The sequence below is a fragment of the Neltuma alba genome, unplaced genomic scaffold, assembly GCF_004799145.2.
Source record: "Neltuma alba isolate B1F8T4 unplaced genomic scaffold, ASM479914v2 tig00013377_pilon, whole genome shotgun sequence".
Lineage (NCBI taxonomy): Eukaryota > Viridiplantae > Streptophyta > Magnoliopsida > Fabales > Fabaceae > Neltuma > Neltuma alba.
This window is the reverse complement of record NW_021637639.1, coordinates 106,257-122,536: the sequence shown is the minus strand read 5'-3', so window position 1 is coordinate 122,536 and position 16,280 is coordinate 106,257. Positions and strand designations below refer to the sequence as shown.

At 33.4% G+C, this 16,280-nt stretch overlaps 2 protein-coding genes and 1 pseudogene across 2 annotated transcripts; 1 reads left to right on the top strand and 2 right to left on the bottom strand.

Moving 5' to 3' along the window:
• Positions 1 to 1,815: 1,815 nt before the first annotated feature.
• Positions 1,816 to 4,209, top strand: LOC114736868 (probable polyamine transporter At3g19553). The gene is made up of 2 exons (XM_028924751.1): positions 1,816 to 3,075; positions 3,666 to 4,209. The coding sequence occupies exons 1-2, from the start codon at positions 2,129 to 2,131 to the stop codon at positions 4,207 to 4,209; spliced, it is 1,491 nt and encodes a 496-aa protein (XP_028780584.1). The 5' UTR covers positions 1,816 to 2,128.
• A 2,077-nt stretch (positions 4,210 to 6,286) lies between these two features.
• On the bottom strand, positions 6,287 to 7,736 carry LOC114736870 (uncharacterized protein At2g23090-like). The gene is made up of 3 exons (XM_028924756.1): positions 7,631 to 7,736; positions 7,463 to 7,503; positions 6,287 to 6,406 (listed from the first exon to the last, which is right to left on the bottom strand). Exons 1-3 carry the CDS (start codon positions 7,701 to 7,703, stop codon positions 6,287 to 6,289), a joined length of 234 nt encoding a protein of 77 aa, XP_028780589.1. The 5' UTR covers positions 7,704 to 7,736.
• Positions 7,737 to 11,237: 3,501 nt separating this feature from the next.
• Positions 11,238 to 14,686, bottom strand: LOC114736867 (myosin-11-like; annotated as a pseudogene).
• Between the last annotated feature and the right edge of the window lie 1,594 nt (positions 14,687 to 16,280).

Here is a 16,280-nt window from a genome sequence, read left to right as displayed (position 1 = left end):
ACGAGTTAACCACCTGGCTTAACAATAAAGCTGACTTCTGGCTTTTACGCTATATCGTAATGTAAGAAATGGATTATAATATAATTTTTCATAAATTTATTATAGATTAGTTAATTATTAATTACAGTAATACTCTACAATCTATATAATCATCAATCAATTATTAATACTACCTCCGGTCATAATTATAAGACCTAATTGACTTATTTGAAGAGATTAAGGAAGCAAGTTAAGTTAATTATTTGTAATAAATAAATGTTGTCATTCTTAAAATATCTTTACTAATTAAGTATATTGGCTAGAACTATCATTATTAGAAGGACTATCTTGGAAAAAAATACATAAATATAATAGACAGAATGGATTGAGGTTTTATAATTAGGACCAAACAAAAAGTGAAACGATGTTTTATATTAAGGGCCTGTTTGGGTATCCCAAAACCGTGGTTTTAGAAGCACTTTTTCGCAAAACGAGATAATCTCATCCACATATTTACTTCGCAATCTGTAAAAGCACTTCTGAAACCATGGTTTGGTTTCTATCCAAACACGCCCTAAGTACCGGAGATAGTATAAAATATTGAATATATGACAAACCACGTAACATTGTAGGTAGAGCCGGGAATCAGGGCCGGCTCGGCCCTCCAGGGCTGGCCCTTCAGGGCTGGCGGGCTTAAAAGGGCCGGCCCTCCAGGGCTGAAATTTTAAAAATACCCCAATTTGCTAAGCCCGGCCCTTAAGCTACAGGGCTAGGGCCGGCCCGCGGGCTTTTGGCCCGTTTAAGAAAAAATACTATTTTTTATATTTATCATATTTTTTTATAAAAATATAAAAATAAACCAATGAAATTATTAATAAAAAACATAAATATGAATAAAATTAAGTCACAAATATAAAATATTATCATATATAAATATTCATCAACATCTAAGAACATCTAAAATATTCATTAACAAGATAACAACATCTAAAAGTTTTATCTATAATGCAATTGTGCAATAAATAAACACTATCATTAATCTTTTGAAACTTCATCATCACTATAATTAATTATTTTTCTTCATAAGTATGCTTTTCTTTCGTAACAAAAATATCAAGTTTTTCTTCTTTATAAGAATTTTATTTTTAAATTTTGCAATCTAACTATTATTTTACTTTAATGTGAGAAACATTGTTGTTGAAACTCATGAATTTCTAATTCAAATTATAGAATCACAAGTTATATAAGTATTAAAATATTCTATTATCAAATATATATATAGTTTAAAAATATCAACGCATATAATATAAATCAAATCATTATTAAAGTCCAAATTAACCCATTTTTTAAAAATTTAATTGGATAAATTATTGTCTAAAACTAAATTTAATTTTAAAATGATAATAATAACTAAATATTTGAAATATTATTAACAATGCAAAAAATTAATAACATTAATATTATATAAAAAAATTTAAAAAAAAAAAAAAAAATTATAAAAGGGCTTAAAAGGGCCGGCCCGTGGCCCTCCAGGGCCGGCCCTTTTAAGCCCTCGGCCCTCCAGGGCCAGCCCTCTAGGGCTTATTTCTCATTTTAAAAGAAAAATATCAAGCCCGGCCCTCATAATTTCAGGGCCTAAAAGGGCCGGCCCGACGGGCTCGGCCCGTTTTCCCGGCTCTAATTGTAGGCTGCAGTCTCACATTTTTCAAATTTTGTGAAGCAAAAGGGAATGTGTAATTGACGCATTCATTGATTCTTCACCATCACATGGAGGGGCGGCTCGAGCACGAACATCAAAAGAAGTCAACCCTTTTCTTTTGGAACTTTACATGATTTGCAGGCTAGAGGAAGCGATGGTAATAGATTCCCATCCGTGGAGAAAACGGATCATTAGCTCTGAAACGAGGCAACCACTCGCTAATAATCCTTGCAAAGAGGTAATTTTTCTCTGTTTTATATGAGAAAATCTGCTTCGGCGCCTGTTTGACTGGGATTAAGCTGGGAAGATTGAACTGTAATGACCTCCCATTGCCAGAGATCCCTCGATGTATAGAAATCATCAGTTCTGCTGTATTTGATTCATCCGGGTGAGTCAAAAGAATTCAAATCTTAATCACCCCTCACCTCTCTATTATCGGTTGGATTGGGAATGGTTAGCGATGTGAGTAAATCGAATCCAAAACTAACATTACTGCCTCTCATAGCTCTGATATTCTATGAAGTCTCTGGCGGTCCTTTTGGAGTAGAGGATTCGATTAGGGCTGGAGGTGGTCCTCTCTTGTCGCTGCTTGGTTTCTTGATATTCCCTCTAATCTGGAGTATCCCTGAAGCCCTGATAACTGCCGAACTTGCCACAAGCTTCCCCGACAATGGCGGATATGTTCTTTGGATATCATCAGCTTTTGGACCTTTCTGGGGGTTTCAGGAAGGATTCTGGAAATGGTTTAGTGGGGTTATGGATAATGCTCTTTACCCAGTTTTGTTCTTGGATTACTTGAAGCATTCATTGCCAATCTTTGACCAAATGATTGCAAGAATCCCAGCTCTGTTAGGGATTACGATTTTGCTCACTTACTTGAATTACCGTGGCCTTCACGTTGTTGGGTTCTCTGCTATTTTGCTTGCAGTTTTCTCCCTTCTCCCATTTCTGATAATGGCTATTCTTGCCATTCCCAGAATTAGGCCAAGTCGTTGGCTTATTGTAAATTTCAAGGTGGTGGATCTGAGAGGATACTTTAATAGTATGTTTTGGAATTTGAACTATTGGGACAAGGCAAGTACACTTGCAGGGGAGATTGACAATCCCAGTAAAACATTTCCAAAGGCACTTCTTGGAGCCGTAGTGCTAGTGGTCTCCTCATATTTGGTTCCTCTTCTTGCCGGAACAGGTGCTTTCAGATCTGAGCCTAGTGAGTGGGCAGATGGTTATTTTGCTGAAGTTGGAATGTCAATAGGTGGCTTTTGGCTCAAAGTATGGATTCAAGTAGCTGCTGCCATGTCTAACCTTGGCTTGTTTGAAGCAGAGATGTCCTCTGATGCTTTTCAACTTCTTGGGATGAGCAAGATGGGATTTCTTCCAGCTGTATTTGCTTCAAGGTCTGAACTGAAACTATACTTGATTTTTCTTTCTTAATCATACAATTCAGGGACTACGTGTTCACTCTTTCCTTTCTCTCCTCCACGTATAACCTCTACAATCAAATTTCATTGATAATAACCTCTTTTATCTGTCGAGGAATGACTGATGTGGCATGGAATCTGAAATAAGAATTGCCAGACTAGTTCTATCCTGATACTTAAGATGGTCTTTTCCCTCCACTTTAGTTTCTAGTTCTTAAAGTAAGCATTTTAGTTTCTCAAGAAGTGTTTGGATATAAGTCTGACGAAAAATATCAAAACTTGTGTGTTCCACATGTTTATATATTTTACTGCTAAACTTTGTATATCCAAGTTCCAAGCCATTGGGAAATTAAGGTGCCCATACAGCATCATTTTTTTTTTTTGGAAAAAAGAAAAAGATGAATCGACATAGGCTAAACAACTTTGAAAGGTAAGAAATTTTTTCCAGAGATTTTGAACTTATTTTCAGACCTAACCTAACCAAGTGCAAGATGAAATTTGACATAAGTAATTGGTTGAATGGAACAGCTTCAACATTCTAACAATTATTTGGTATTACCATCCAGGTCCAAGTATGGTACTCCTACTATCAGCATTCTCTTTTCAGCCACTGGAGTTATCTTCTTGTCATGGATGACATTCCTCGAAATTGTGGAGCTCCTCAATTATTTATATGCTTTTGGAATGCTTCTTGAGTTCGCAGCTTTCATAGCACTGCGGGTGAAGCAGCCAGATCTTCATAGACCATATAAAGTTCCTCTGCAAACATTTGGGGCAGCCATGATGTGCCTGCCTTCTGCTCTTTTGCTTATTCTTGTTATGTGTTTGGCTACTTGGAGAACCTTCCTTGTAAGTGCAGCAATAATTGCCGTGGGATTTATCCTTCAACCTCTCTTGGTTCAAGCAAGAAGGAGAAAGTGGTTAGCATTTGAAGCAGAACCATCTTCCTTCCTTTCCAATTGCTGTTTACAGTCTCATTCAGTTTTGTCAGAGCTGGATGACCCAGAAATTAAGGAAGAAGATTCTGTTGAGCTTCTTTCGACCTCAAAGATTTCGAATGCTGGAGAAGAATTATCTTTGATGCAGAGTGCTTCACGAGAGAGCTACTAGTTCCTGTTTTGATATAATTAGCAGCAAATTGAGAGGTCTGCAATTCACATAACCATATTTTGTGGGCATAAATCAAAATATAAAGCATGCTTCATTAAAAAAGTACTACTTATGTCCTTAATATAAAATATATTTAATTAATTTGATTAGATTAATGAAGTTAGGTAAGTTAGTTAATCATAAAAAAATATGACATGTTTTTTCTAAAATACTATAATCATCTTTCTTAATATCTTTCTTCCATCTTCTACTTAGTTATAGTTGAAGGAGTATCCATATGAGTAATTTAGAAAAAATCGATAAATATAAGAAATAGATCATATATTTAGAATCAAAATTAACTCAATAATTAAGTTTTATATTAAATATTAAAAACCGAAAGAGTATATTTGATATGTTAACGTGTCTGTAACGTATGGTATTGAATCTTGCCCCCGATGGCCAAATCTTGAAGGTATTATTTTGAATTGTATCTTTGTATCAACCTCTGTCTATTTATTTAGGGACGTTAGTGACTTTTTTTATGTTTAATCATTTCTCTTGAATTTTGTGACAGTTTCAGTTTCATCTTTTCTGTTTACAGCTCTTTGATCTATAAAATTAATATGGTAAATTTAAATCATAATCTCTCCTTTCATCCCAGGCTCCTATCATCCCTTTGCCCATCTAACGTCATTTCACTCCTCAACCAAACGCACAATACATTTTCATATGGAATATTAAACGAGGCTTACATTTTTATTTTTTACTAGAATAGACATTATGCATTTGTATAAAATCTGAAATTAATTTCATTTACCTTAGCTTGTAAATCATACTTTTTATTTTTCATATGTTACATAATATAGGAATTTAGGATTGATTCAGGTTGACTGCCCCCATGTTTGGTTTTTACGCGCTACTCCGAAATTTTTAATCATTTTTATAAAGCAGCATCTGCGACATTTATTACCTCTCTTCCATATTATCTATTGCTCCATGTTTTCGAAATTGCTGGTCTCATCTGAGGTAGAGAGAGATAATGGATTCGCAAAAATAATTTATAAATAAAACGAAGAAAACTCTTCCAAAAGGTAAATAGTTTTTTTCCTCAAAAGATATACATATTAAATAAGAATACATTTCAAAATTTATCATATTTTAATAGAAAATTAATATATTTTAAAATTTTTCTTAATTTGTATGAAACATTTATACTCAAAAGTTATCTGAAATGATTTATAGATAGCAAAAAAAAAAAAAAACCTCCATCCCCACCATATCTAACCAAAAGAGTAGATAGATTTTCCCCCCTCAAAAGGCGCATAGGAATAAATGTACAAATTTATTATATTTTATTAACAAGTTAATTCATTTTAATATTTTTCTTAAAATGTGTGAAACATATTATAAAAACCCTATAAATATAAATAAGACTAGAGGAATACATTTAAACGAAGACAAAATTGAAAACCTTCACTTCCGAAGAAAATTAATGAGCTTTAAACCTCATTAATTATGGTCGTGATACCGAAAGGGCGTTCAAGAAAATTGGAAGGAGTATGACGCAAGCATACATAGCTAAGCTTCGCCATAATTTAAAAAAAAAAAAAAACAAAGGAAATAAAGCTTCTACATACTCATCTGAGCAATTTTAAAAACAGACTGCTAATCAATCTAGCAACTTAAGCCTAGGCCTTTAATTACACGGTACTCCCTAACATGCTTGAATTCTACTCGTTAATATACGCTGTTTTATCAAGGTCAAAAAAAAAAAAAAAGGATACGCTGTTTTATGAGGAGAACAGGGTAAACAGTACATCAGAGGAGTGGAAAACTGGAAATAGACCAGGTGTTAATGCACAACTTGATTCTCCATTTTCACCCCTCCATTTCCAATCATACTGCGTTAACAAGCACACTCTAAAATGATCCTCCCTTTTTCTCCCTTGTTAATGTGTTTTTATATTTGGTAATGGCATAAAGACTTCTTTGATTAGATAGATAGTTCCATTGACCAAGTTTGTCATGTAACAACAACGTACAGTATATGCAAGTTCTCCAAATATCAATCCACAAGCTTTCACTTTGCAATCAGTCACTTTTTAAGATGAGGAAAACATGTATAAATGTCAGACTTTGGGTGCTTTGCTTCAGCATGTTCTCGACACTTAACCTCAGTTGTGGTACACATGAATGTCTGCATGCACACCTTGCACTGCATCCAATATTCATGGTAGCCCGGATTCATCATTCCAAAAACCAGCCATTTTTTACAGATGGTGATTGCAAGAAGAAAATAAACAGTCACAATTTATATTGAAGGGCTTTATGGAGTGATTCAAAGTTTCTAACACAATAAGATAACAACATCATCAAGTGATTACAAGATGCGAAAAATTTACAAGCAAAATGAAATGGACTGCTGCAACATTGGCCAACTGTTTCATGATTACAAAATGCAATAAAGCTGCCAACTTGACATTAGAAAATGTGTATTTTTCACACACAATTTAAATGATAAATCTGTCTTAAATACGTAGGTGAATCCAATCTTAAATAGATAAGAAAGCATGCTTCATATAATCATGTGCATCTGTGTGTGCGTACGTGTGTGTGCGCGCCCGCGCTACAAAAAGGAGATACAGTAACTATAGTTCTGGCTTTAGTCTCACCGAAGAAATGATCATATGATCATTTTTCAAATAGAGTAGTCAAAACGAGTTAAACTATAGCTTATAACTATTCTAAATTTGCATAGAGCAGTAAATCCAGTTCAAGATGCACGGACCGTTGCCGAGAAGTTATCAAAAACAATGAAGAAACTACAAAACAGGGAGTTAAAACGATTGGCGCTAACAAATGATTCCCTAAGCAGAACTGTAAAAAAGATATCACAGATAAAGAAAATTAAAATGGGTAAAAGAATACATATTACTATACGCCTATACCTATGCCAAGCCCATCTCATCTAAGAGAGCAAAGCAAATATTCCCAATTATAGCGGGCAATATACATAGACACTAACTTATCGGCAATCTGGAAGCATAAATCACATAATCTTGAGAATCAAAAGACTGATCACCAAAACTGAAGTCAAGGACAGCACCCCCGTTACAACCATATGAGGTAATTAACCAATGTTAAAATCCATTTCTCTGTGATCAAAAGCTGAAATGCTCAGGCAACACATGGCATACAACAAATCAAACCAAACATAAATCTATGGACAATTTAGATGGGAAATCCAAAGAGAAGCATGCAAAGGGACTACCTGGATGGTCATAGCCTTCTTGTTGGACTCTAACTGGCTTCCTAGACAATTAATTCAGCGAAAGCCACAAAATTCAGACAAGAAATAGATCGATCTATGATTTGTTCAAAGGCAAAAGACTAGAGAATATAGAGTAAGAGGGATGAATATAAACTGAAAAAAGAATACCCCTAGCAGGTTTCTGCTTCTCAAGGTTCTTCTCACGAGCCATCTTGGACTTCTGACCGTTGCCTCCTCCCATGGTCACCGGATTGAGGATAGACGACAACTGAAGAGCGAAGCAAATGGAAGTCTCGATCAAAATGAATATTTTTTAGCCCAGGAGAGACAGCGGGCGGTCAAGAGCAAGAAATTTAACACACACTGCTTAGAGTTACGTTCTAGAACCATCTCTTGCCCGCTCAAAATGAATGCTTTTCGACGATTTTTTTTTTCATTTATTTAATTTCATTTTAAAGAATAGGAAAATTTCAGGAAAAAAAATTGAAATTATTAGTTATCAATTCATGCACCTAAGAGTTAGAAATCTGTCTAATATTTTACAAATATAGTTAAATAATTAAAATACTTTAATATCATATTTGAAGGAAAAAAAAGCTATTAAATTTATTAGTGTTAGTACAATTCTTGTTATTTACTGTTTAACATTTGCCATTATCAATATATAAGTTGTTAATAATAGTTATTGTCAGTATATTTTTTATTGTTTGCTATTCAACACTTGTTAATAAACTTTTTAATATAAGAATATTTTATTCATTTAACTACATTTGTAAAATATTAGATTAGATACCACTTCCTCTCTTAAAATTCTGAAATGTTAGGTGCTTAATTTGAAATATCACATTTCTCAGCTTTTTTTTATTTGTCATTTTCCCTAAAGAATATCAATTTCTTTCCTCCAAAATATATATTCGAAGTACCACCAAGCGTTGGGTGCAGTGGTAAAGGCACCTGACACACCCCAGGCGGACGAGAGTTCGAACCTAGAGCCGCGTTTGTTGGGAGGGGTTTACCGCCTTTGGTGCAAAGTACCTTACCTGGGCATGCCTAAAAAAATAACCCCGCTCCGGATTAGTCAGTTGCCCCGGGTTACCTAGTCCAGTTTAGAAGGCCAGGGACTCAGGAAAAAGCGCTGGATACCGGGGGGAATCGCGGGGGGCCATAGGCCTCAATCTGCCCTAGATCACCAAAAAAAAAAAAAGAATATATATTCGAAGTGTTTATGGAAAAGTATTCGAACTTTATCTCTATAATATAAATTTTATATACAATATTAAAGTTCTGATAAACTATACCATATATAAACGTCATAAACAATGTAATTTTTTTTTAATGTTGCGCATATTATGCCCACTCTAATTCTCATAATTTTCCCCAAAAGAAATTCTAATAGTAAAATTAAAAATTTGTCACCCAGCATGCATAGTTTCTTGCAAACGGAATTCATTTTCAATGTTCACCTGCCATAGTTATTTATATTTTATTGTTTTTCAAATCATATAATTGATTTCTTACACCAAAAAAAGTTGAATGGTTGAGATTTAATATCTTATAAAAATAAAAATATATAATATTTTAATAGAAGTGTAAAGATGTTAACTATTTATATCAAATTTTAATAATTTAAATTTAGGGAAAATCCTAATTAAATCTGGTTAAAATATCAAAATCCAAATTAAGGTCTACACTTTTAACAAATCTCTAATTAGGCTAATAGGTTTTATTGGGAATTTTTAAATATTTTTAAAAGACTAAAATGTCCTTTTATAATTTAAAATAAGATTATGTTTTAAAAAATTAAAACATGAAAACTTGACATTATATAGTATTTATTTATACAAAATGTTTTACATAAAATTTTTAGAAATACTAAGAGCAAAAAATTGACAATGCATAATATAACATTTAATACTAATTGTGATATAAGAAATTTATAGGAACAATAATTTTTTTTTGGGTAATGGGAATAGGACCTTTTAATTATTTGATTCCAATACTATTAAATTAATAATTTTTTAAAGGAAATTTTTTTTCTTATAGTTCAAAAATTAGAATCTTAATGTATTAGCATATTTCAACATCAAATTTGTCATTTTCTTAAGTGCTCTGTTATACCTGCCATATAGATGTTCTCATCATATTATATCATATAATTTTATTGCCAAAATTCTTACTAATAATTAATATGAGTTTGTGTTAGAAATCTAAATAAATTTTCTAACATTTCATGGGACGGATGGAGTAATATGAACTTCTAAATATAAATTTATGCAAGAAAAATCATATATTTTACTCTTTTAACAACATATAGAGTAAGAACATGTGAAACCAATGATTTATCTAGTAGCATCTCAAGAAAAAAGAATTTAGCTCATAAATTGATTGGACCAATTACCAATTTGCTACTTTAAATGGATATTTTAGTCTTTTAACAACATTCAAAAATTCCTAATAAGACCTATTGTCCTAAGTAAGAATTTGTTGAAAGTGTAGGCCCTAATTTGAAATTTGATATTTTAACCGGATTTAATTAGAATTCTCCCTTAAATTTATGTATGCACATTTTTATCAATTAATATTAAAATAGTATTATTATAATATGATATTAAATGTTAACCATTTACAGTTAATAAGTGGAAGAAGGGGGAATGTCAAGGAAAGTGCTGCCTTCCCTAAGGCTCCATTTGATGTGAGGGAAATAGAAAGGAGGAAAGGAGAGAGAAAATTTTGATTAGCTCAATTTAAAAATTGATAAAATAGAGTTAAAAAATTTTAATTAATTTTTATTACTTTTTTATTTTATATTATTTTATTAAAATTTTATAACCCTATTTTTTAAAATTTTTTTAATTGAGCTCATGACCCCCCGGGGGGTTTCTCCTATTTTTCTTACATCAAACATGAGGAAACTGAAAGTCTGAAACATATATTTCCTTCCTCGTATAGAGAAAATCGCGGTGAGAAACCATGGGAATCACTCCTTTTGACCCAGAAGCTACTCGTTTGATACTGAAGTTAGGTTACACTCGAGACCATAACATCTCTGGGAGAACCCCTGTATTAAAATGTGGTGTGGTGTTCCTATAAATTTTATATTAATATTAATGATTATTGATTAATAATTTTATTCACATTAATTTTAATGTCGCTGAAATATGATCATGTTAAAATATTACGTTTATATCATATGATGCAAATTAATATAATACCTCCATTGGTAAAAAAAAAAAGAAGAAGTTATTTTCTGTTCTTAATATAATAACTAGTTGGAGATTATATATGGTTCTAAATATAAAATCTTAATATATTTTGTCTTACAAATTTATGATTCATTCTATATAGTATTGTTATGCATATTAAAAGTATTTTCATCTAAGAGTAGCCATGATTTAAAAAAATATTTTAGATAATTCAATTCATATTTATAATAAATATTTAACTTATCAAACTTTCTTAATTTATCCACATTAGTTAAGTGGCGCTCTTATATTCAAAACCGAAAGTATATTTTAGATAATTCAACTCATATTTGTCATAAATAACTAACTTAATAAACTTTCTTTATTTATCCAAATTGGTTAATTAATGCTTTTTATATTAAGAAACGGAAGTATCAATTACAAGGTATCTCATTTTCCAGACTGGGCGACATTTGCTCATATGATTTGGAGGAAAAAGTGCACAATTTGTATGATTGGCACGGAAGGCATTTACATTTAGGCCCAACAGAAGAAGAAATAAAAGAAAGCATACATACAATTGCTTAGTCAACCTAATAAAGGTGTGGTAAGCATTAAATCAGAACCTCAACGAAGAAGAAACATACAGTTGATGATCCTTGCTTTGAAGGAAAAAGGCACGTTTTTATCAACAAAAGGGAGGAAAAAACAGTCTTGTTCATATTGCCTTCATCGCTTGCCTCCTTGCCTCCTCTTCAGCTTTAATCCAGGCAGCCTAGGCAAAATAAAACCAACAGAGTCAAAAATAGAAAATCAGAGAAACTTGGGAATATCAGATAAATTTTTTTGTTAAGACTAACCTTTTCTCGCTCAAGCCTAGAGAGACTAGGCTTCATGGAGTTTCCTAAGCTTAATCCTCCCCATGCTTCTTGCAATTCTCTTTCCCTTTCTTCTCGACGGGCCTTTGAGTGACTAATTGTGTTCTCTTGTTGCTGCTGGGAGGCAACCACCTTCTCTCTCTCAAGTCTGGATTTATGTTTAATCAAAATTTGATCCAGACTTCCTTCTTCATTTGTCTGCATATTGTTGCTTCTTTGACTTCTCTTTACTAGACTTTCTTCTTCTGGCTTGAGCCTCATTTTTTCCCTCTCAAGTCTGGATTTATGTTTAATCAAGATCTGGTCGAGACCGCCCTCTTCATTTGTCTCTAAATGTGTGTTTCGTTGAATTCGCTTGACTTCGAACTTGTCTTCCCCTGACCTGAGCCTCATTTTCTCCTTCTCAAGTCTGGAGACATGCTTTACTAAAATCTTGTCCAGGCTCTCACAATCTGCAGCATTAGTTACTCCCTGATTCTTTCTTTGTCTATAATTTTCATCATGGCTTCCCAGTGACATGGCATAAATCTTCTCTCTTTCCAATCTGTGCACTGGCTTTATCAGAATCTTGTCCAGGCTATCTTTGTCATCTTCAATCTCATTATTCGCGCCGTCAACTGAAGATGGATCTGCATCGAGTTTACATCCATTTTGCTCTGTCTCAAAACTCGAAAGGTTATTTGAATCCAGGTTCTCTTTCTCCTCCAACGATCCATCAGAACAAGAATGAGAATTTATTCCACCTATGGTAGTCACATCAGCTTTCGTCTTCAAATTTTTAGTTTCACTGATCTTTCTGCTTCTCGCTTCTTGGACCTCCCTTTCGAGTCTGGAGACATGTTTGACTAAGAACTTGTCTAAGCTCGGTACTTCAGCATGATCTTTCTGACGGTTTGGCATTGAGATTCCTTTTCGGACTTATTTCTTGCCTCTTTTATGTCTTTCTCAAATTTTGAATAATTCTTCACAAGAATGCTTCCCAAGTCTTGGGTGGTCTCAGATAGAGTTCCATCAACAGATTTACGAGAGCCATCCCTGTCATTCTCATTCTCATTCCTTCTGCTATTCTTGGCTTCTTGAATCTCTCGTTCAAGTTTAGTCATTCGCTTCACTAAAAACTTATCTAGACTCGGCAGTTCTGACTCAACTTGCTTATTTCTTACTTGCCCGTCCTTGACAAAACCAGACTTTCTTGATCCCAATGTAGACATCCTTCTTGCCGGAAAATTTACGCTTGAAGAGGAGTTATTATCTGTAGCAGAGCCCAGTTTAACATTCTGTCCTTCAGCCAAGACAGAATTTAAACCGCAAGTTGCAACTATAGTGGCCAGAGATGAAAGTTCATCTTCTTGCAAACATTTTAGCCTCTCAATCATCATGTCCACAAGCTTTATTCTGTTGATTTTGTCTAGAGATTGTCTCCTCCTGCTTTTCCTCTGACTTATTCCCAGAGCAGGCACGTTTGTGTCCAAGTCTTGAGAGCTGAGGTCACCATTTTGAGAGACTAAATCATGTTCAGAGCCAGACTCAGACTCATACTCGGAGGAGAAATCATGCAGGTCTTGAGAACCATCATCTGTATCTGGGGTTTGACTAATTTTTCTTAGAAGTTCTCTGAATTCACCTTTCTTAAATGAAGGGCAATTTGCTAGCCTTATGAAAGCAGTTTTGACTGCAGCCGCTACTTCTTTGTCTACCTCAAATTCAGTTTCAAACGATGCAGTAACGGCATGGGTAGATGATCCTTCACTAGTAACAGTAGATGCCTCTATCTGGCAATGCTTCCTGGGGCAGTTTGGCATGTCATACATGATAACTCCTAGAGCCTGGGCTGCTTCAAAAGCTTCTATTGCATTTTTTTCTGCCTTTGAAAGTTGAGCTTCTGCATCATCACTGGGAATTCTGAAAAGTGAAAGCAATACAAGGTAAGATATAGAAATGTGAAGACTATCTAATCATATATTCTTATAGGGAAACATTTCACCTGGCAGCTCTTAGAATCCGACACCAAGAAGCCTCTACCAATGCAGCTCTTCGAGACTCCATTGCCTTGTGTGCCGCTTCTTTTGCTGCCATTTTCTCTCTGAGTACTTTTGAATAATGTGGATTAGAACTTCCTAGAGTCTGATCGAGTGTCAAATTCATACCAGATACTTCCTGAAAAAGAAAAAATTAGATACGTTAGCTCTTTAATTAGGAAATAATATGATTCACTTAAGAAATATGTTTCTGTTACAAACCTGCAACATTTTAATTTTCCTCTTCAAGTAGGAGTCCACTTTTTTGCGAGGGAACCAATTGACTGGAGAGGTTTTACGATGTGGAGGTTTTTTAATTTGTAGCGAGAACTTGCTAAGAGCACTTGATATTGATGGCTAGCCTCTTTGTTCTGTTTATTCTGCTCAAAATCAAAGAAAAAGAACAGCTGTAAGGAAAAGAAATCAAGCGAACTCCCCAGAATGCATATACAAAAAGACAACATAAACTGCCAGCAGTTTCACCGAGTATGACTGTCACTTTTACTTAAATTCACTGAAATGCTATCATGCCACAAAGGACACGATAAGATAGGTGCCAGCAGTTTCATCGAGTATGATTGTCACTTTTACTTAAATTCACTGAATGCTATCATGCCACAAAGGACACGGTAAGATAGGTCATTCCATGACTACAAAAAAAGTTTGCGATTCTTTCCTTTCCCTCATTTTAAGCAATGAATTCTGAACTATGAACAAACAATGAATTCATCTCCTTTATCGCTCTCCAATTTCACTTTGAGTTTTTTCTTTAATCGACCGGGAATTCCTTCTGTTCGTCCACTTACAGTTTCGAATCCGTTCAAACTTGCGACGCTGTGGTCATGCATCTAGGGCTTTAAATCCACAATTTAAACATAAGATTGATTTATTTGTTGAACACTTAGGTCACGATGAATCCAAAAGGCTAAGAAAGAACAAAACATTACAGAAGCACCAAAACACATAATGGTATCTTGACATAGTAATTGAAACGAATAGAAGACTTGCCTTCCCAATCTTGGAATTTGCGGAGACGAAGCCGCAGGAATCTTCTTCTTTAGTTCGGGAATTGCGAGAGGCCTCTGGAGCAGCACGCTGATTCTCTGACGGGGAGACACAACCGAGGTCCAAACAGCCAAGATCCATGGCGAATCCTTTCGTAAAATTAGAGAGAGATAGAGAAGAAAATATGGAAGTGAGGAATCAATCAATCAAAAAAAGGAAATCGAACAGAATGCATGCACCCTGCGAAAATATGAATAGCCGATATGGAAGTGTTTCTTGAGAGCACAGCATAAGGCGATCTTTCCCTTTACAAATAAAAACTAGCCGTTACGGTACTTGCCCCTCGCCTTCTAACGGTCCTTTTAAATTAATTTTGCTCTATTAGTTTTTTTTTTAGTGCTTTTTTTTTTTTTTTGCCATTTTTTCCCGACTCGCAAGAAGCACTTTGTTCTTTCCATACTTATTATTGACTTCTTGGGAAAATATATTCTAAATGATAGAGACAAAACGTTATATTTTGGCCCCAAAAAAAATGTTCAAATCCAAACGGAGCGTTACATTTTGGCTAGAAAAAAACAAAGAAAACGTTACATCTGTTCCTAATTTCTAGTATTCATTAAAGAAAAAATAACATAAAAAGGAGTTGAAAATTATAATACTCCAATTCAGAAACTTAAGAGGCCAAAATCTTAAGAAAGGAAGTGACGTTTGATATGGTATTTGGCAAATATAGTTAATTGAAGTATTTTGCAAATATAATTAAGTGACAAAAATGTTCTGGTATCAAAAAGTTTATTAATAAGTTATAAACTAGTAATGACAAATGTTAAATAATAAATGACAATAAATGTATTGATAATGATAAGTTATTTATTAATAAGTTGTGAATTGATAATAAAAGTGCTAAACAACCAATAACAAGAAATATACTAACAATTTCTATTATAAAAAAATATACTGGCAATGATAAGTTTGATAACTTTTTTTGAGGAAAAAAATTGATACAAAGACATTTTGGTTATTTAACTATATTTACAAAATACCAGATCAAGCACCACTTCCTCCTCTAAAATTTTGACCTCTTAGATGCTTAAATTGAAATACAATTTTTAACTTCTTTTTCATATCAGTTTTCCTTTAAATGCTAGAGAAAATAAGTTTTTCAAAAACACGCTCGAGAAAAAATATGAGCTAATGCAGTAATTACTTAGACCATAAAAGATATGACTTATCCTTATTGATTAAGAAGAAATTGAATAGCACTTTATCATGCAAATTATTAATTCCCCATTTTCTGATTTCTACTACTCCAATTTGGTTGCATAGTTTTTATATCTTATAAAAGGTTAAGGTATAAATTTGTACTAAAAGTTTTCACTTATAAGCCTTGAACAGTAACAAGTTTTTTGAGGTATACATTTGTCCTAAAAATTTTAAATCATAACAATATTACCTCAAAATTTGAAAGGTGAAAAATATTTTGAAAAAATAAAAACTCATGGGTAGATATTAAATCATCAAAATCAATGTGGCCTCAATATCGGATTAGAACTTTGATTTGTACCTTACTACTATTATGTATTGCAACAAATATGATTTAGATTAATATGAAAAAGTTCAATAAAGTTTTACATATATATGAAATGAAAGGAAAACTTTAGATTTGTTATTTCCAACGAGTTCTGGAACATAATATTCTCATAATTTCAACTTTAAAATCGGCTTTCTCATTCTA

Excerpts from the sequence above, each read along its gene's own strand:
- LOC114736868 (XM_028924751.1), top strand. The coding sequence starts at position 2,129 with ATGGTTAGCGATGTGAGTAAATCGAATCCAAAACTAACATTACTGCCT. Across the intron at positions 3,076-3,665 it reads CCAGCTGTATTTGCTTCAAG|GTCCAAGTATGGTACTCCTA; the intron begins GTCTGAACTGAA and ends ATTACCATCCAG.
- LOC114736870 (XM_028924756.1), bottom strand. The coding sequence starts at position 7,703 with ATGGGAGGAGGCAACGGTCAGAAGTCCAAGATGGCTCGTGAGAAGAAC. Across the intron at positions 7,504-7,630 it reads GAAGCAGAAACCTGCTAGGG|GAAGCCAGTTAGAGTCCAAC; the intron begins GTATTCTTTTTT and ends TTAATTGTCTAG. Across the intron at positions 6,407-7,462 it reads AGAAGGCTATGACCATCCAG|TGCAAGGTGTGCATGCAGAC; the intron begins GTAGTCCCTTTG and ends TATTGGATGCAG.